Source organism: Lepidothrix coronata, unplaced genomic scaffold, assembly GCF_001604755.1.
Source record: "Lepidothrix coronata isolate B3197 unplaced genomic scaffold, Lepidothrix_coronata-1.0 Scaffold341, whole genome shotgun sequence".
NCBI lineage: Eukaryota > Metazoa > Chordata > Aves > Passeriformes > Pipridae > Lepidothrix > Lepidothrix coronata.
The window spans coordinates 114,270-134,941 of record NW_016690521.1 but is presented as its reverse complement, the minus strand read 5'-3'; the positions used below and the strand labels follow the sequence as shown (position 1 = coordinate 134,941).

The 20,672-nt window shown below is 38.1% G+C and overlaps 2 protein-coding genes across 3 annotated transcripts in view; one reads left to right on the top strand and one right to left on the bottom strand.

Moving 5' to 3' along the window:
- RALGPS1 (Ral GEF with PH domain and SH3 binding motif 1) overlaps nt 1–20,672 on the top strand; it is a 76,071-nt gene that overhangs the window by 16,826 nt on the left and 38,573 nt on the right. The gene's annotated exons all lie outside the window — the stretch shown is intronic.
- On the bottom strand, nt 3,480–20,166 carry ANGPTL2 (angiopoietin like 2). Its single transcript, XM_017838444.1, has 5 exons — nt 19,974–20,166; nt 10,416–11,269; nt 5,989–6,182; nt 5,553–5,823; nt 3,480–5,077 (listed from the first exon to the last, which is right to left on the bottom strand). The coding sequence occupies exons 2-5, from the start codon at nt 11,218–11,220 to the stop codon at nt 4,878–4,880; spliced, it is 1,470 nt and encodes a 489-aa protein (XP_017693933.1). The 5' UTR covers nt 11,221–11,269; nt 19,974–20,166; the 3' UTR covers nt 3,480–4,877.

Below are 20,672 nucleotides of genomic sequence, written 5' to 3'. Positions count from 1 at the left end.
AACTGGAGCTAAAAAGGGTTGATGTTTTTAAATCACTGAACCTGGATAACAAGAGATCAGGAATTCTGCTCAGGCTTCCTGGACCAGAACTGCTGTCTCTATATTAGTGACCCCCACTGCCTCGATGGATTCCTTGTCATGAACTCTTACACTCTCTCTTTAAACACTTGTAGGCTCCTTGCATGCTCGGCACCCAGCTGGCAGGATTTCCTCAGCTCTGTCCAGTACCACATTCTTTGCTTGAATTGAACATGGTATTTTCTACCTTCACTAGATAAACCCTACCTTGTTTCTTGTGCAACTTGAGGCTACTCCTGACATGATGGACTTCAGTCATTATCTCTGTTGCCTTCCCACTAAATCTTCAGTTAGCTCTCTTCCAAAAGGAGGAGTCCTTGGATTACTTGAGCATGCCTTGTACAGATGCCAGTTGGCATCCTTGACAACCTGCCAAGGCAGTGTTTCAGTCCTGGATCCTTTTTTTAGTGGGAGAGAGTGCACATGGACTGCCTGCAAAATGCAAGGTAGAAATGTGGGTTAGATTTATACTGTTACTTCAGAAAGTTTTTTGTGCTCTGCTTAATAATCCCTAACATTCTGTTAGGTCGATGTTTAGTAGCCATCAGGAACTGTTTATTGAAATCCCAAGATTATGCCTTTATTTGCGGTGGTTTGCCCTTTTTATTTTATATGGAAAGTTAAGACTTTTTTCCCCCCTTGTATCTAACGCTGTCTGTAGATCTTTCATTTTCTGTTTTACTGTCCAAGCAGCTTATCTCATAAATCTTTCTCCAGTTCCTCTCAGTCAGACCTTCTCTTTGCTCCCCTGAATTAGTTAATATTATCAGCAGATTTTTGTTCCATTGTTCACTCCCGTTTTCAGGTCACTTGCAAATATGTTGAGCAGCATGAGTCCCAGCACAAATTGCTGTGGATGCTTATCTAAAATATTTCTTATTTAATAAATTTGGCCATCCCTAGTGGCCGTACTTAAAAAAAGTGTTGAGAACTTGGTATGAGTTATTGAAACTTCTTAGAAAATAATTTTAGGTTAAAGGAATATTTAGCTTATCAGAATATTCAAAGGGGACTAGTTTCAGTGAATAAGTATCTTCTCGAGGAAAACAGCATTACGTATAGAACAGCTTCTTTAGTCTGTTTAAATGAACAAGTAGACTGATAGATCATGTTAGGAGTAAATAGTGAATATAAAACAAATGAATGAGAGTGACAGAGTCTGAAGATGTACAGTTAATGGGGGTCACATTTCATGCTGAACCTCTTGTCTCACTGCAAGAAAGTTACTTAGTTATATTCTCATTCCATCTATGACAGCCTGAGATTGTTTGAAATGAACTGGAGAACGTACTGGGAAGCTAAACATCCACTGAAGTTGTCTAGGTACTCTCATTTATAGAATTGGCTCATGCCCTTGCGTAAGGAATGTTTTAATACTACCCAGTTATTAGGACATCAAGCCAGTCCTAAATAAAAATTAAAACATTTCTGGAATGAATGTGTGTTACAAGCCTAATAATAGACCTGGGTAATGAAAGTGAAAGGAAAAAATCCATGTTACTGAATTACAAGGTTGAATCTGAAGTTGCTGCTGGTGTCTAGGCAGCCTCCTGGAGACTTTGAATCCTGCTGCATATGTTGTATTTCGGGTTTCGTGCATCAGAGGCCCCCTCCCTGCTGATTGGAAAGACTAAGCAGTGTTGCTGCTCTTGTAAAGTAAGGTTTTCCCTGCATCCTAAGAGGTGCAGTTGAACCTTCAAGTAATCAGTACAGGAGACAATTACTGGTATGTTTACAACCTCAGGCTGTAATATGAGAGACTAATATATTCCTTATGATGTTTTAAAGTACCATTAAAACATCCAACAGTTGTTTTGTTTCCAGACAGGTCTTCCAAGTTTAAAAAGAAAGAAAGAAAGAAATCAATCAATCATGAGATTGGCAAGGCTGTAATGTGAACTGTTGGAAGCATTTAGCCACAGTGTGATCTAAGAAAAAAATAGCAGTCGCAGTGTTTTGAAAATTCCTGTGTGTGGTGGCTGCCTACAGCTTTTTCCTGTCTTCACTGCTGGTGATCTTTCAGGTTGTATCTGTATGTTACGGGATAGACAAAGATGGGTATCATCTGTTATAATCTACAGGGTTCACTGAGTTGTGGTGTTTTGTTGTGTTGTTTGCTTTTTTTTTCCCTTGGAATATAACAATGGGGCTAATGCTGAAAATTTTGAATGATAATAGAAGAGTTTCAGGAAAGAACTGTTAGGAAATATATATACAAGAGAATAACTGGTTGCCTTCTGAAGTAACTTCAATCTTGTGAGAGAGCTTTTTGTCTTCATGCTGTAGGTGGATCCCCGCTGTTTCATTCCTGATACATAGATAATGTATTAGTTGACAGAATTTTCTTTACTCTTCTGAAAAAGGTAGAGATATTTCAAAAATTCTGAAGAGCAACCTAAGTTTCTAGGAGTTTGCTGTTGCAGAACTATTTCTATGGTACTTCTTGAAATGAAGGAGGATTACAGGAGAATCGAAGCTGTTATTCTCCGTAGTGCTGCAGTTCTTTCCTATATAAACTCACCTTTTACTAATGATAGGTGTGTAAGTATATTGTATATGATTTTTAGACAGCATGGTGTTGTCAGAGATGTACTTTTGGGGAGTGATGAAATAAGAATGTAATTGAAACAATTGGAGAAAATGAGGGGAACAGGAAAAACTAAGGCCTTTCATAGTTTATAGTTGTGGCATTGCTATAGTAGAGGGATCTAGTGCAAACAGTTCTGTTGTGTGAATTTAAAAAAAATAAGCATAATGAAATTTTGCAAATCTGTGATTCTGTCAATATACTTGCCAATAACTTTACTGTATAAGTTCCAAATTCCCTATGTTTAATTGTTTTTGATGTGCCAGCCTCTGTGTTTAAAATTATTTTATGCAAATTTTATGTAAAAAATTAAGTTCTGTTCTCAGACATATCTCCAGGTCTTCGTAACCTGACTTCTGTGCATTATCATTTTTAATTACATGGACGAGTCTCTAGGTAAATCACTCACCTTTTAGGTAGAAAGGTTAAGAAATATGATTATTTTAACAAAAGACTCATCTTGGACAGGGGTTTAAAGCCTATTTGGTAGAGCACTCTGGCCAGCTCTAGGCCAGTAGGTGTGTTTAATATTTCTTACCTAAATCTTTTCCAGAGTTCAGTAGCTAAACCAGTAGCAGGTAAACCTTGAATACTGTTTGACAATTTAGGGCTTTTCAGATGACCTACAAAGAGCCCTTCCTTGTTGGACTATGTGGAAATTCAGTATTTTTCTCAACTGAAAATTGTTTTGCTTTTGATGTTGCAATATTTAAACACAACACACATGAATAGTAGTTGTATATCAGGGTTGATTTAAGTCACGAGGCAGTGTTGTGAAGTAATCTGAACTAAAACAGGATGAAATCTGAACATGTCAAAATAACATTTGTTGCTTTATTAAAGAATTACAATATGACGGGTAATCTAATATATTAAAAAACCTACTTTCAGTTATATACAACACATGCTACATCGCACATCATACTGTGGTAAAGAAGGGAGGAGGTATGAGGGGAAAGTATGCAAGCACACACACATAAACACACAGTAAGTGTCTTACAGGCTTAGTGAAAAATATTGAACTTCTAGAGGCTTTTACTCTGCCTCTTTTATGCATTCTTTAACTTATTTTTTTGCAGTAGTTGCTGTTTTGAACTGGGTGTATTAACTATCTGTTCTAGAAACCTACCTCAGAAGAATGTTAGAATTATCCCAGTATGTATTTCTTAAGTGTGACTGCCTCTAAATATAGATGAGTAAATCTATTTAATAATTTGACAGTAATATATTTGTGAAATATGTTAAAATAACTTCTCTTGGCTACAGATAACTTTTTTTATATAATTTTCATCTCTAGGCTAAGGACACTAAATAGATTATAAACTGGTATCCATCATTTGCCTGCAAAGTTGGATAGTCCCTTTAATTTATATCTTGCCATTTCTGAGTACAGAGGCTACACAACAGGTAATGACTGAAGTCAGGTACAAAATACTGTGAGTTGTGTATAACATGTTGGCTATATAGCACATAATACTTGTTGTAAATCTGGATTAATTTCCATATGCAAGTAGCTACTTCATTTTGGTAGGAAAAATCATTAGTGTTTTTAATCTAAACGACTTGAATCAGTGGTGAATTCCACTTTGTAGGAGCAGATTATTGAAATGATGAAAGTGAAGGGGAAAGACTGGATTTATCATGACAGTACTGGTTTGGCTGTCTGCTCTCAAAACAGAATTATATAGTACTGACTTTATTCATGGCAGTTAACAAAGATTACACCATAATAATCACACTAATGTACATATACCAGCTACACAGTTCAAAGGATATGATTTCCTGTGTCAAATGATTGCTCATAATAATAATAATAAAAAAACTCTTGCTGTACAGTTTGTAATATTTCCTGTATTTGAGAATATTTATACATAACATACAAAAATATTTAAATGTTGTGGCAGTATTTTTACCATCCAAAATTAATTTACAGGGAATAAAAACCAGGAAGCTTATCTACAGTTCATCTAACTGCCAGTTCTAATAGTACCAGTTGTACTGGTGTTCTGAATGTTATGGCAATTCCTTTTTTTTTTCTTCAGCTTTTTTTTTCCTGGGATTATTCTTGAAAATACACTATACAAGCCCTCATATCTTATCAATAAATGTACAATATCTTACATTCCTCATTTCTGAAAAGATCATTCCAGGTAATATCATATCTTTATGTGATTTTTTTAGAACAAGAAAGCAAACCAAGAGAAGAGTTATTTCAGTGAAATGTGTTAGGGTTAGGTCTTATCATCATAACAACTTTCTTTAGTGAGTATGACCCCCCCCGGAATTCAGCCCAGTAAACGCCATCCTGGTATCGGCTGCGGTAGTGCCCTCCCCGGTACCAGACTCCATTGAGATTGGAATGAGCACATGCATTGTACCACCATCCTCCCTTCTGGTAATGTGCACAGTTACCTGCAAAAGAAAGTTCCAGCTCAGTGTCAGAATTCAATGAAAAATATTACAGCAAGCAAGCTAAGCACAAAACTTTCTTTTTTAACTGTATGTTTAATATGTAGATACCATGTAGTAAAAGGTGAATTTAGGCTTCTTCAGGAAGCAGCTCAGTAGTTATGTTCTACAGATGGAGTTCATTATTGGTATTCTCCCTTGCTGGAAGATTTGTGTGCAGTACTGTCCCAAATAACCCTCCATAACATATTTTACAGACTCTTGTCTAGTGTAAACAAATTTTTGTTTTGGTGTTATTATTTATAAGGGTTGACACTATCAGTCTGTGCTTCATAAGGTAAAATTGACAAATCCTTTTGAGAGTGCAAATTATGTGTGTGTGTATAAATATTTTTCCTTTTTCAAAAAAAAAAAGAAATAAAATGGGGGGTGGGAGGGGAGGGCAAAAAAAAGGCAAGGCAGCTCAGGGCTCCAGTACCTGTGTACACGTCATGGTCCCTGTCCAGCGTGGTGAACTGTTTGCCATTGTGCCAAGTGAAGGAATCGCCTGCGTTGCCGTTGTAACGGCCCAGCCTCAGCTTGTAGTACTCACTCTCAGGCTCCAGCCTGAAGCTGGCATACTCAGCAAACACCTTCCGACCTGACCAGTCCTCCATTGTTATGAGCAGTTTGTAGTTGCCTTGATTTGTTAACCAATAAATGTTTTCTAATCCGAGCCAATATTCTCCATCTATATTACCAAATCCTTGCTGTAAAGGAAGCAAGAGAAGCATGTTAGTATTCTGCATCTGTGTTAGTGGTAAATCTGAGCGCATTCTTAAATAGAAATCTGCAGTAATTTATTTTATAGAGACGTCCACTTTACCAATAATTTTTAGAGGGTGGAAGACATTAATCTGCTCACTTGTCCTAACCTTGTATGTCTCCCAGTTCCTGAAAAAGTTGACAGAGCCATCCAGCCGTCTTTGAATGACTGTCCAGCCCCCAGGGTCGTGCCGTTGGTCACACCAGACCTGCATCAGCTGGTTTGTGTTCTCTGGTTTCACAAGATAGATGGAGCTTGTGTCATGGCCGTCTTCTAATGCTTGTAGACAGTCTCTCCAGGGCCCTGTGTCAAAACAGAAGGGCTGTGCATCAAACTCCCCTTGAGCATATCTTCAATGCAGGGCAGTATTTGAATAGGCAGCTTTTTACAGTAGATTGGTTTTGCTGAATAGTGCATTTGTTTTTCTTCTTATTGAAGGTACAGTATCCACCAAGTGTTTTCAAGTGGATTAATTTATTGTAATTTTATTTCTGGAACATTCCACAATAAAATACTGATAAAGGTAGATTTTTTTAAAATTTATTTTTTTGAGGCAGCTCTACTTTGGTCATTGATTATATCTTCAAAGAAACTAGGTATGAATGACTCCATAGACATGTATTAAGAATTTCCTTTAGAAAACAAAACAGTAAGTTTGATCTTGATTCTGTCTTTGAGAAATTCAGCTTTTTAGATCCCCAGAAATGTTATTTGCACAGACATTAACAATGGAACTGGCAACATGAATTCAGATTGTAAGTTTTACTGTTGTAACCTTAATAAATGACAACACAATATAGAAATTAAGATTTTTTTAACATGGAGTGCTTGTGAGAGAAATGTTATATACATGAGAAGACTTTTAAAATACTTTGCATTCACAGAAATTACATTTAATGCACTTGTGTTTTCAGAAGAATATATTTTTTCCTTGAGTTCAGTAGAGTCCATGAAGAGCTTACTCTTTTTGACAGTATTTTATATTTATGATTTTAAAAGAAATTTTCTGTATTGGGAAGATAGATTCCATTTTAATGAGTCTGAGAAATTTATATATAAATGATTTAGGAGTCTGTGTTGATATCTGCATATAGACTCCCCCAGCTGCTTTGCTTCCTGAGCGTAAGGGTGAAGTCAATAAGAATCCTCAGGATTTGAGATCAGAGACCCTGGATTGATTCCCCCTGCCTGCTGAAAGAGGAAGGCTTGTCAGATCTTCTCATTAGGAGCCTTACTGAAGCACATGGTGCTATCAAGAGTAATTTCTGTTCTAAATTATTTCAGTTCTTCTACGCTTTTTCATAATTCACTGCCCAACACTAGTAATGGTACTCAGGAAATGAGTTAGAAATAAATTAGTTTTATAGAAATTATCTCAAGTGTTTGGGGGATTGAGGGTTTTTTTGTCTTTTTAACTATTTTAATCAGTAAGTCAGCGTACCAAGAGGCAATCCAAGTGTTTGTTCTGTGGCCTTGCTGTGTTCTTGTTGCCCTAGTCATATTCAGAGACTGTACCTGGAGTTGTGCTTCTAAGTCCCTTTTCCATCTCTGTTATGGCTCACTGTTCAGATTTCTGGCAGTTTAGGTGTAGATGCAGTGCTCTGTCACACAGTTACATGGCTCGTTATGAGAAGTGGGAGAAAACAAATGTAAAGGGCACTGGTAATTTATATTGCTCATGTTTATTTAATCACAATGTGTATGTAGTGGTACTTATTAAAAACAAAAAAGAACATGTTAGTCCAAAACCATCATTGAACTCCTTAAATAGTCAGCCACAGAGCTTTGATCTTCATAAAAAATTACAGCAGTATACAATGTAGTATTTAGAGTGTTCTAATCTTGCAGTTTCTTTTAGGCCACATGGCAGCAGTGCTCTACTACACATAGTTTTTTCCTCTTGAAAGTGATTTAAGATGAAGATAAGTACTTCAAAGCAGAGTTTGCTACTACTTTTCCATGACAGGTGTTTTTTTTGTCAGATACTAACTTTTCAAAATGTTGGCTAAGGTATGTTCCCTTGAAAAAGTATGAACACCCTGACTTTCAGGTAGGTAGTTTTGATAAAATCACCTCTAGGGAGTCAGAATCACAGAAAGGCTTGGGTTGGAAGGGATCTTAAAGATCATCTTGTTCCACTTTCCTGCCATGGGCAGGGACACCATGCAACAGACAATGTGGACAAAATGTACAAAATTAATTAAAGCTACTGACAGTAGTAAGACTGTAGTGGTCTGTGATCAAGGGAGAGTGTTGGTCTACTACTTTGTGAGAAAGGAAAGCTGTCAACAGATTAAAAGAAAGCATTTAATATTTTCCTTCTGTTTTGCTTCAGTTTTCATTCCACAGGTTGGCTGTGATCAGATGGTTAGTGCAGTCAGGAGCTTTGGTAAAGGCTGAGAACTCAAGAAATAGTACCGAAAGGACTGGATAATATGCATGGATTTTTTGACAGCAGCTGGGCAGTGGTGGTGGTGGGTTTTGTTTGTTTTGTAGGATACTGCTTATGGGTTTTTCCTAGTTTATTCCAGGTATGACTAAAGCTTCGTTCTCGGCATTAATTGTAGGGAGAGTTTTGTTTGAGATGTGCTTTGTGAATGGAGAACATTCTGGAGGATGAGGAAAAGATATCACATGTTTCATGCCCAAAAAGAAAGGGAAGGTGAGGGGAGGAAGATACCCTGAAAATGACAGGTTAATTAGCTTAACTTCAATTGTTGGAAACTTCCTTAAACAAATCAAAGCTGTAAATGAGAAAATAAGGGGAGAAATTAATATTATAATGAATTTGTGCAGAAGAAGCGTGAAACTTCTTTCCTAGTAAGTTAGGTAGTCTAAGGAGAAGTAGCAGATGTCAGATCTTATCTTAGAATTGTGGACTGCGAAAGGGACCTCTGGAAATAAACACGAAAAATGGCTGGATAAGCAGCACTTTCTCAGGTGAGGATCTGGGAGATCTACAGGGTTGCAAATTGATCTGTGTTAGCATTTGACTTTTCAAAACAGGAAATATATGAGGATAGATAAGCAAAAGTACTGTGCACTTGAATTAACTTTTCTATTCCTGCTGTGTGATAGTGAAGCCTCAGCTCCAGTTTAAGCACTTGAAAGCGCAAGGAGGATGTGGAGCAAGAATGAGTTTTCAAACCATGTAACAGGAAAGGGAAAGGTCTTCAAAGAATGCTGGAAAGGTATTTCCCTTACAGATAGATAGGGAAATACTGTACAAAGCTTGAACCTACTTTGAGATGAAAGTCAAAATGTAATTAATAAAGAGGCCATAGTGTATTGCTGCAAAGGAGTTGTAATAGACCTGATTTTCTTCTGAGAACTATTTTTCTTGCACAGTACATTAGAATCATGATATTTTTGGCAGAGGTTCTGCATGCCAGAATGCAAGATTTGGTGAGTTCATCTTTGGCAATACTGTGGAAATACTGCTTTGTAGCAGAGTGTTTTAGAGACTTTACAGACTTTGGAGACTCAGTGCTTTGGACTGAAACACCTGCTCAAGTTTCTTTAATTGTGAATGTTTCCATGGAGAAATAAGATGGGGGTCTTTTGGACGTTTTTTTTTAACATGTGACAGTTGCATTATTTGATAATTCTAAAGAGTTTGTTGATGTCTTGTTTGTTGTAAGTAGCCATGAAATACACTGAGTGCAGTTCCGATGCATTACTCTGTTTCAGCTCTGAGTTCAGATGTCTGTGACACCCCATCTTTTTTCTGTCTCTGCAAGTCTGTGTTGCCTGCACACTGAAGAACAGACTTCCCTTATATGGAACATATATCTGAACTGTTTGTGGGGGTTTTTTTTAAATCTGAGGGACCATAGGTGAAATTGAATTCTTTACTTGTTAATTTTGTTACCATGTAGATTAATTGATCTTTAACGTGGTTTCAGATCTTCTAATCTTGCTTGTGACAGAACTCCTAAGACTTTCAGTGAGGGCTGTATAATATCTCTTACTATTCCACCACTTGCTTCCCTTTTGCTCCTGTGTAGGGCACAAGTGCCCCATGTAAGGTATAGAGCAGATATGGATTCCTTTTGGAGTTACACAAGCACAACGTTATTACACAGATCAGCAAACATGTAATAACTTCACAAATGTTCACACAAACAGTGCTAAACCCCTTCAGGTGTCGTGAATTGTAGTAATTCAGTTTTGAGCAAAGTTAAATAAAATTTAGATGACTGTTGAATAATAAGATTTTTCTGCAGGTCCTTTATCTCATACATGTAATATAAATGGTCAGTTTGTCTTGGCAAAGTAACATGAGAAAAATCTGTGGGACTAGTGTGTCTGAATCTTAGAGTTAATTTTTTTGCTTTCTTTCTGTGCTTGTACGTACTACAAGATATCCAGAAGATAATTACAGACAACATCAGATCTAAGAAATCTCAGTTCAAAATAATTAATTGCATTTATTTTGCTAAACAAATTCTGACTGCATTTTTGATATTACAGTTAAAATGTTTGCCACTGCATATTAGCATAAACTTATGAAGCCATGTTAGTAATATTACTTACCAGATGGTTTATCAGTTGAAGTTGGAATACTAGTAACTGCAGGCATGGTTGGTAAGGTAGGTGGCAGAACCTTTAAGTTCTGATCACTTTGAATCTCATTAGTAGATATCTGGTTATTAATGCGATTGTAAGTAGGAGGCTGATACACTTTATGTGGTGGTTGTGGAGTTTGTGGCAGTGGCTTTATGGATGGCATTCTTTGACAGTGTTCTTCCAGCTGGGCAATTATCATTGACTGATTATTGGCTATTGACATCAAATGTTGGTACTTGTGCTCTAAGTCTTTGTATTTGCTTGCAAGCTGCAACATATCTGCAGTTTGGTTCAAAATCTTATTTTCAAGTTGAGAAAGTTCTAAGGCGTTATCACGTTTTCGGATAATTTCATGTAGTAGCTGCATGTAGAGTTGTGTGACACGAGAATTCATGTTTCTGCTCTCTTTTCTTAAGAGTTTAACTTCATTAACAATTCCACCGTCCACCTCTACCAGTTGCTGGAGAGTTTCTATTTGTCTCTTTTGTTTAAGTAGTTCATTGTTAAGTAACTGTAATTCTTGTTTATTTACCCTGTTTTCAAGTAGAACTTCAGGCTCCTTAGAGTTAACACAAATGGCACCTGTCACTCTCTGCTGAGGTACGATAAAGGTGTAAGTGCATTTGTCCTGCGTATCACTGGAACGCTTATATCTGTTCATGTAAATGAATTCTTGATCTGTTTCCTTGTCATTGCCTTCAAATTCCTGTGCTTTACTTGTAGTAACTCCCACAGCAGTTACTAGCATTAAACAGATGAATCTTGTCATCATGATCCTCTAGTTCTGGTCAAATATTCTTCTGCAAAGAACTTGTTAAAATCTGTTTTAAAATAAATTTAATAGTAAATAACAAATAGGAAATCAATGTGGATTTACAAGTGATAATCTCCTCTAAAGCAGTACCTATTAACTATGTACACAAATGAGGTATTTTTCTTGTCCAGCCTGAATTTACGTTGGTTAAAGTGGACATCATAGGGAATAGTTGTATCATTCTATGCTCAAAACTGCAATTACTAGCTGCTAGTTCATCTAAAGCCTGCCAAGAACCATAAGAAACTAAGCAATAAATACCAGGATTTGAACTGGCCTTTCTTCCAGGCAAGTACCACAAAAGTTTCCAAGACTAGTGTTTTCATTTACATATGAATTACATTTTCAGTTTCTTACAGTTACAAATAACAGCCTTTAAATGTAAACAGAATGTAAGTTAATATGTGTATTAATGCAGATAAAAGTTCTAAAAATATCAAATATCTCATTTGCAGTATTTTATAACTGCATGTATATTGCAAGAGATACAGCTTAGATGAAGTGTAACAATTTTACTTCATTCAGCAGTATTGAAATTCCATGGCTTAAAAAAAAAAGAAAAACTTTATATTAGTCCTTAATAATTATAAATTAAAAACTCCGCTACCCCGATATCATAGGCAGTAAAATCTGTTATTTTTCCAGACTAGTGGAATTTACAACTGAAACAGTTATTGTGACTCTCAGTGGAGACACTGTCTTTACACTCAGCCTGATCATCTCACTTCACAGACCCTTCTTGGAAGGGGAAGAATACCTGCATACGTGCTTGGTGGACAGAGATGGTGCACAGCAATCCAAATCAGCTGGAAATATAATTCGGCACAGTGCACCAGTTCCCTTTTGGTGACATTACCTGAACTTAGTTCTCCATGCGGATTCATATTCAAGGTGGAAAGCTGAGGCCTTCACAATCTCTTAAAAAATAAGTCAGTCCCAGAACTTTATAGGCACTGGTAGGCCTGGAAACATGGGCTTAGGATTGTCACTGCTGCCAGGAGCACCCCTGTCACATACCGCTCTCTTATCAGCCACTTGGACAGCACTTTGATGTCATATATTTCTAAAAGCTTTTTATTGTTGAATTTTAATAATCATGTATATGCAACCTAGTTTTCATAAAATGAATGAGGGAAAAATGTAATATGGAGCTTTTTCAGCACATAAAACCTGTTTGACACTTTTTAAAACCAAGATGGTGTTACCATCGTGTTTTTCTTTGCCTGTAAAACATTTCACATGGAATAATCATTCAGTATTTGAGTATCTTTCACCTAACTGCTTGGTCATCTTTAGTACAATGAAATTTTTTGAATTACATGAAATGGTGATAGTGACAGCTGTGAGAAACTGGAGTGAGTCCAGCTCAGCACAACCAGCATGGGTAGCATGGACAGCTGAAGGCTGCAGACGTGATGTATGAAGAGCAGCAGGAAGAGTGAGGTCTGCACAGCCTCCAGAAGAGAAGGTGAAGGAGACGTTTTATTGCTGTCTTCAACCACTTAATGGGTGTTTGTAGAGAAGACAAATTTTTTTTCAAAGTGCACAGTGAAAGTATACAGTGGATACAAATAACCTCAGGAAAAAAATGGGTTTTATTAAAAAAAGAACTTCACCATGAGGATGTCTGAGGACTGAAGCAGTCACCCAAAGAGGTGGTAGAATCTCCACTTCTGGAAATCTGTGAAGTTGTGACTTAGGCAAGGCTCTGAGCAGTCTGATCTAATGTTAAAACTTCCCTTGCTTTGTGAGATGAAGATGAGGTCCCATCCAGTCTAAACTGTTCTATGATTCTAGGCAGCAGCTGATTTCTAAGAGATTTTTTTTTTAAGTTTCAAGATAATGATGGATATGCATCCTTAATTATTCCTACTGAGAAGAGTACTGAGTTGTCATTCTCATTTTTCTGTTTTTGTGAAATAAACCATAGATATTTCTCTAAAAGATTCAAACAAAAGTGACCAGGACTTGATCTTTCTTAAAATTTTTTTATATATACTTTTGCCTCAGTTTCTTAGTTGGAATAAACCCTTTTTCATTTTGCAAATAGAAAGGAATGGTGCTTTACAGAACTTGTCAAGAATTTTGAAAACATGTTAGATGAAACTCTGGAGTTTGACGTGGTTTCTGTAAGCAAAGGAATGCTATTTGGAGTCCTGGAAAATAGGGAACATAAATTCACCCCAGACAGCTTTAACTTGCATAATCAGCATTTGCACAGCAGGTCACACTTGGAAAACCTGGCAGTTTTCCAGGCCTCATGTTTCTGCACAGATGACTGGTTTTGCAAATGTCTCTTGCATATAGGTATAAAATGGTTTTATTTCACTGCTGGAATTGTAATACCCTTTTTTCCCCTCCTCTAAACCTGCAATTATTGTGACCACTGAAAAGAAACTGATTTTTTCCTCAGCATTCACTTCTGTCTTTATTACAGCAGCTCATGTCTTTAACTGAGCATGGGCTTTGGGGTGCACATTCTTTTCCAGCCAAAGAAATATAGAGCATCATATAACAGATTTTTCTCCATTTTTTTAAGAACTGTGTAAGAAAATAATGGAACAGAGTTCATCAGTCTCGTCTTATCATCTTAACAATCATCTAGTCCCACCACCTGACATCAGAGCTGCCCTGGGGCACTGACCCCCTCTCTAGGAAGCCTGTTCTAGGGTTTGATCACCGGTCGCAGAAGGCAAGCCACAGTGAATGACATCAGCACGGTTACACTGTGCTGAAATGCTTCTCTGTCACGATCTTGCCTGCGTGTCACCTTTTCTAAGATATTCTTCCTATATGAAAAAAACAGTGGAAGGACAAGGACGTTGGTAGGAGAATACCCCAGTACAAACAGAAACAACCATCAGATGTCCTTCCTGCAGTCTCTTTATTATGATATTCTTAAATCTTTTACTGTCTACTTGTTTGGTTAAAAAAAAGGTGTTTAGAATGAGGCCTATTTGTTGCATATTGTGAAGGATCACATAAATAAAGGACATTTTTTCCGTTCTGAAGCTGGATTAAAACAGAAGTTCGTGGAGTCAAGGAAGTGAGGAGAGAAGTCAGTGAAACAGCTTTAAGGAAGGATTTAATTCTTTTTAGTATCTTCCTCGTTTTGAGTAGCAAAACAGCAGATTCTTAGAACATTAGGACTCCTTCCCATGTAAGAAGAAGATCATATCTGACGTCTAGGACATTAGCTTTCAGTTTTGCCGTGTTGTACTTATGCCCAGGAATTGATACTCTTTGTACCTGACTAGTGCCATTGCTGGTCACTCAGTTCTTCCTGTTTCTCCCCCCGTGGGGGCTTAGCCCCCACTTCCTCTCTCCCTCTGCCAGTAGCTCTTCTTCAGTAGACTGGGAGGGAACTATATTCCTAGGGCCATATTTGTCCCCCGTGCAAAATTCCACTTAGGCAGCTGTACACTTTTCAACCTAAAGCAAGCATGCAGGTTTGCAACAAATTTTTTTAATTACTGGAAATACAGTCCCTTATCCTCATGTGTACTGACAGAACATTAACACACAAGCATGCAAACAAAAACCAGGTGAAAAAGGCACACTTAAAAAGAAAGATGTTTTATTTTAATTAAACATCAAATGGAACTTCTAATCAGAAGAAGTATGGAAGTTTGAAGTAATTTCATTTCTAGATTCTGGCTGTTCAAGACTTGTGTAGTCATAAAAGCACTTTTGATGAGAATTGAGTTGGGACAAACTTGCCCTGGTGCAGATGCACCAAAACCCAGTTTTGTGTATGTTTACCCTACTTGGCAGTATATTTTACTTTTTATTCAGGCAAAATAGTTTTTTTTTCTGTTTGTCTTTTGCCAGCGTAACTGCATCTGTATGAAAACACTTGGCAGCATTATTGTGTGGCACATAATCACAGCAGTTTTATACTCGAGCCAGCACAAGCACTTTGGTTAGAATTTTGGCTCGTATCCCAAATATTGGCCTATCTGTGTATAGAACTGGCAGTAGGTAATAAGAAATTGTTTGATTTGCTCATTTGTTGTTTACTCAACTGAGGATGTTTCCATGATCTGGTGAAAAAAGAGGAAATAAACTTTCTGAAGGGGATATCAGATCTTTCAGCATTTGATTGTTTTTTTCCTGCCCTTTAAAGGGAAAAAATAAATAAAATCTTACTTTGGCTTTGCTTTGGAACATTCTTCTGTCCTGTACTCTATCTTGCTTATATGGGACTCTTGATTAGTCAAAATGTGTTACCGTTTGATTGTTAAAAATATCTTGACATTTTTCTTACATTTCAACAAAATTTGAGAATTTTAAAATCTAAAATTATACAGGTGTTTCACAATCTATTTTTTAATCACTATCACGATCCTGAAATGCTAACGGTAAAAATATTTCTACATGGAAAAATATTACTGTCTGGCAAACGTTCACTTTTATTTTTTAACCAGGTTGCCTTAAGAGGAAGCATTAAAAGGAGCAGTGTCAGTATGATGGCCTTTTTGGTTTGCAGCTACAAAATACATTTCATTGTGGATATTCCAAACTGTATACCTTTTTTCATTAGTTGTTGATTCTGATGCCATGCTTCAGAGGATCTCATTTTTACAAAAGAGACTGGTTAACTGTCTCTCACTTTACCTGTGTGATTTTTGAGTGCAATTGAAGGTCTCCATCAGATGAAAAATAGGACTTGTAATAACATAATCCAAGAATCATTAAGCTTATCTAAAAATGCTACCGGTAGCGTTTCAGTGCTGTGGCTGTTTTTCGTTGCATGAAATTTGTTCATAAAATAGACACTTGCATTCTTACTCTAGAAAGAAATGTGTTTATGAAAGCCTGAGTATATACTGTCAACATTTGCATCTCGATCTCAAGTGGTTTTGCAGTGCTGAGTCTTTCAACCATTGAGAGACTGACATTTTGTGTCTAGGAGTTTGTACTATGTCCTTTTTACACCTGTGCTTTTCCATGTCCTCCAAAAAGTAGAGATGAAGCGGTAGGAAGTCTGCTGGGTGGTGGCTGAGCACTGAACTTTGTTATGTGTTACTCTGGATTACAAATCAGTTCAAGGAGGAAATGTTTTGATGTTTAAGAAGACATCATCTGTACTATAGCATTTTGGAGAAATACGAAAGCAAAATAATGACCTCTGTGAATCTTGTGTGGAAAACCTTACATAAGACAAAAATGTAAAATAATTAATTGCCTGGATTTTGTACCATGATAGAAATTTTGTATCTTAAATTGCATTATTATGTTATTCCTGCAGATAAGCAACATAATAGATCTCAGTAGGTAAAAGCAGTAGAATTGCTTCTTGCTGCTGCTCTTGTTTTTCTATAGATAGTAAACTGCTACAAAGCCAGAGAGCCATAGGTGTGACAGCATGATGTTGATTCATGGAAAGGCAGCTTTTGAACACGTGGGATGTGACAATGTCTACCCTTGGGGGCTGCTTTACAGAGAAGGTGATTTTCTGAGCTAAAACTGTGATGTTACACAAGCATTTCTAGGGACTTCAACATCCACTTGGATTGCAGTCTAGCTGAGTTTAAGATAAGCAAAAACACTACCAGTTTGGTTTGAGGAGCTGATCCTCAGCTGATTCATCAGAACCTGGTATATGATGAAGACAGCAGCAATTCTCACTTTAACAAGTTAGGATAGATTTTTAGTGGCTTGTATGTCACAGCTGAGGAATTAAGGATAATTATTGTAAACAAGGTGAAGGAGTAGGTTTCCTATGTGACTTCCTACACTTAAGCAGGAGTGCTCAGTAAGCTGTCAAATAAAATAGAATTCTCCATTTAAGTCATTGTATCTTTGAGATAACTGTTGGGTTTACAACAGTCACTGTCACTCAGCTCTAAGCCTCCATAAAAAGGCTCCCAGAGTATTACATCCCTTAGAAAAGTTAAGTTCAGAATTTTGGGGATTTTTTTTTTTATTATTTCCTTCTAATTTTTTGTATAGGGTTTTATTTACGTGTCTTTTTCTTGTAATAGGTGATTTTTATTTCATTAAAGAGTGGACAGGCAAGGTCCAATTAGCATTTGTTCCCATCTCTGCAAATTTCTCTAACTCAGGAAGAGCTCATAGTCCAGAAGCTGGGTCGTTAAGTGTGCACAGGTCCAGTGTGCCAGAATTGAATGCACAGTAATTAAACTAACCATATCAAAGCCTTTTAGAAATACACAGATAAACAAAAAACACATTCATAAGAAGGATGACACACACACTTTTGCACTACACTCCTGTTTTCTGATATTGTTGTTTTGACTACGAATTAAAAAGCAGCAATTGATACCCTCCATACAGATGAGTTCATTCAGCTGCACAAAACGACTGTTACAAAATCAGCTCTGGGGGTTAACTGGCTGTTTTGTGCTGATCAGATTTAGTTTAACAAGACTACCAGTACCTGGATGGTCTGACTTTTCCTTCATACATCTGATATGCCATCTTTTATGCAGAGTCCTCAAACACTTACATACGTAAAGGAAGGCATGGTGTTAGCTATTGCAGCGTTTATCCTCCAAAAGATAAACTGCTGTATGTGATTGTAAATTCACACATAGTTTGATAATTGTGCATTCTAAAGAAGAAACATGAAAAGCTAGCAACAAATCTTCACTGTTTAATACTTTTGTCTTTGGTATTAAAAGGGTTTTTTAGCTTTACATTTTTATTGCATTATAAAAGCAAATGAAGCAAGGGTGTTGAAAATGTAAAATCCTACTATGAAAAGATCAGACAGTTTGGTTTTGGTTTTTGTTAACAAACATTAGTTTTTTGCTTCTGCAGAATCCTTTGATAGCCAGTGTTTGTAGACTTACAGTTAGCTGGCATGTTCCAGGCACCAGGCCAGTAATATGATCTGGATTTCACAACACCATTGTGATAAGACAGACAAGCATGAATTTTCTGCATCTGCTTGCTTTCTTACTCCTTGGCCTTTTTCTCAGAGCTCATGTTCTGTTTTTACTCCTTCTCCCAAACATTTTCTTGCGTGGAATCATATTAATCCATCCTCTCAATTTTTACCTCTCAGTTTACCTCTCAAAGGTAATCTTCATACTTGATGCAATTTATTAATTTTTGCTCTTTTGTAAGGAGAGGGACTTCCACTGGTACAGGGTTTCCTTTAGAATTAACTCATGTAGTTTGATTTTTAGATGAAGAGTACTGCTGTGAAAAACCTGGATACTGATTTCTTTTTGCTTTTGTAAGAGGAAAGAGCAATTCACAGTGAAAACACAGCACAGTAATATGTATGCCACATGTATTGGGAAAAGCCTTAAAGTTTTGTTTGAAGTTTTAAAGTAAATGTAGGGAAGGGCTGACACCTAGTAGCATGCAGTTTTAGTTACAAAAACATGATGTAAAACTGAATTGAAAAATTTAACTCCAGACTTATGGAGGGAATGACTTCTGGGGTTTTGCCACTAGTTACTTGCTTCCATTATAAGCAGTGCCACACTGACATTAACCTATAAATTGCTTTAAGATACTCGTATTATAATGCAGTCACTACTCAGCTCTTCTGTCCACTTCAAACTGGTGAAATTTTGGTTCAAGCACTAGTTCAGCCTTGTTAGAAGGAAATAGTTTTCTCACTGAGGGGAATGGATGACTAAAGCAACATTTCAGAAGGAGAGTGTCTTCATGACCTCTTGGAGAACTTTTGTTTTGAAATACTGTCAAGTGCTGCAAGAAACTGCAGAAGGTTACGGATCTTTTGCTGCCATGTAACTTTTTTCAAAGTTTGGCAAAAGCCTCTTTTTATAAGAAGTACAAATTTTCTTCTGGATTACCAAGAATTTTGGTCATGCTACTTGTGAATTGTTCTTTGTGCTTTACTAAAGTTCTGTCATAGATGTGGAATGTAATTACTGAAAGAGAGCACTGCTTTTGTTGTTGCTTCCCTTAACAGCGGCCTCACCTTATTTTCACTTAATCCAATCACTACCAGAAAGTGCTCATACTGTGTGTGCTTATATATGTGCATGAACATTGTCCATAACAGCTCTTAAAAATATTCACATTTTAATAAATATGACTCATTTTGCCCCTGAAAAATAGCAGTTAGATCATTTAATAACTATTTAATGCTTACACAAATGTACTTATAAATGCTAGGCTCTTTCTTTTTAATTAAATTTTTGCAAAATATTTCAAATACTAATTTTATAGAATCTATGAAAGTATCACGAATTTTAATATCTTCCTGATCAGACATGAGTGTAAAAAGACTGAATAGAGATTTCCTATAGCATGTCCTCGAAAATTTCTCGAAAGGCATATGCATTTACAGCAACTTTAAGGAAGTGTGAAGATCAGAGTTACACACAGAAATCAATGAATAATATTTTTAAAAAATATAATAATATTCCTGAAAATAATATCAAGAAGGCTTTCACTGCCTGGCATGTAATGTCTCAGCTCTCTTTACAACTCTATTTCAATACGTGATGGATTTTTTTTTGTTTGGCTCGGGGGTGTTTTTTTGGTTTCTAAAGGCACAGAGCAGGCTTGCTGCTCCGAGGGAGTGGTGCTGTCTCTGCCAGGCTGTTCGCTGCCGGCTCCGTACCCCGGGCACTGCCCGGAGCCGCGCCCGTTCAACACCCCGGCCCTGCCCGTCCTTACCCCGCCTCCTCGGGCCTCTCCCTCCGGCCCCGGGAGATCGCCTCGGTGACCCGCGGTCCGTGCTGGGGCCGGACGGGACGTACCTGGGGGAAGCGGCGCGGTTCTTCTCTTTTTCTCTGTTATGCTTGCTCAGGACCGTTGTGGGCTCGGCTGAGCCCCGCGTCCGAACCGGGACCTTCCCGCGGGGCGCTCGGCGCTCCCGCCCGTCCCCTCACGCGGCCCGCAGCAGCCTCATTTGAACCCCAGCTCTTTGTGGCGGCTTGTCCTGGCCGGGGAAGGGAGAGAGAAGGCAAGGCAGCGGCGACCTGCCCGGCGCTGGTTGGACGGGCGAGCTGCCTCCGCCCCTGGGCCGCCGCAGCAGCGGCGCTGCCGGGAGGGGCTTCGAGCCTCGGCCCTGCCGGCTGAGCCCCCCCGCCCCGGAGCAGGACCCGGGCGCGGGGGAGGCCGAGTGTCAGCCAGGAGGCAGCGCTAATGCCCGAGGTCAGGCAGAATTCGGGAGACCGCCGGTGCGGTGTGTCGGACGGAGTGAGGGTGTGGAACTGCTCGGGACTCGGCCCCGAAATGCCGGGGGGGGCACTTCCTGCCGGACTGTCCCGTCATGGTGCGCTCGGGGAGCGCAGCTGGACGTGCCTCAGTCCCGGCTCCCGGGCAGCGGCACCCAGGGGAGCGCACGGGGCTCCTCAGCACTGCCCAGGTCGTGTCTGTCAGGCAACAGCTCGATCCCAGAAATAAAGGAAGATAAAATTATCCAAATTCAAGCAAGCTCTTGAAACGGTCTAATG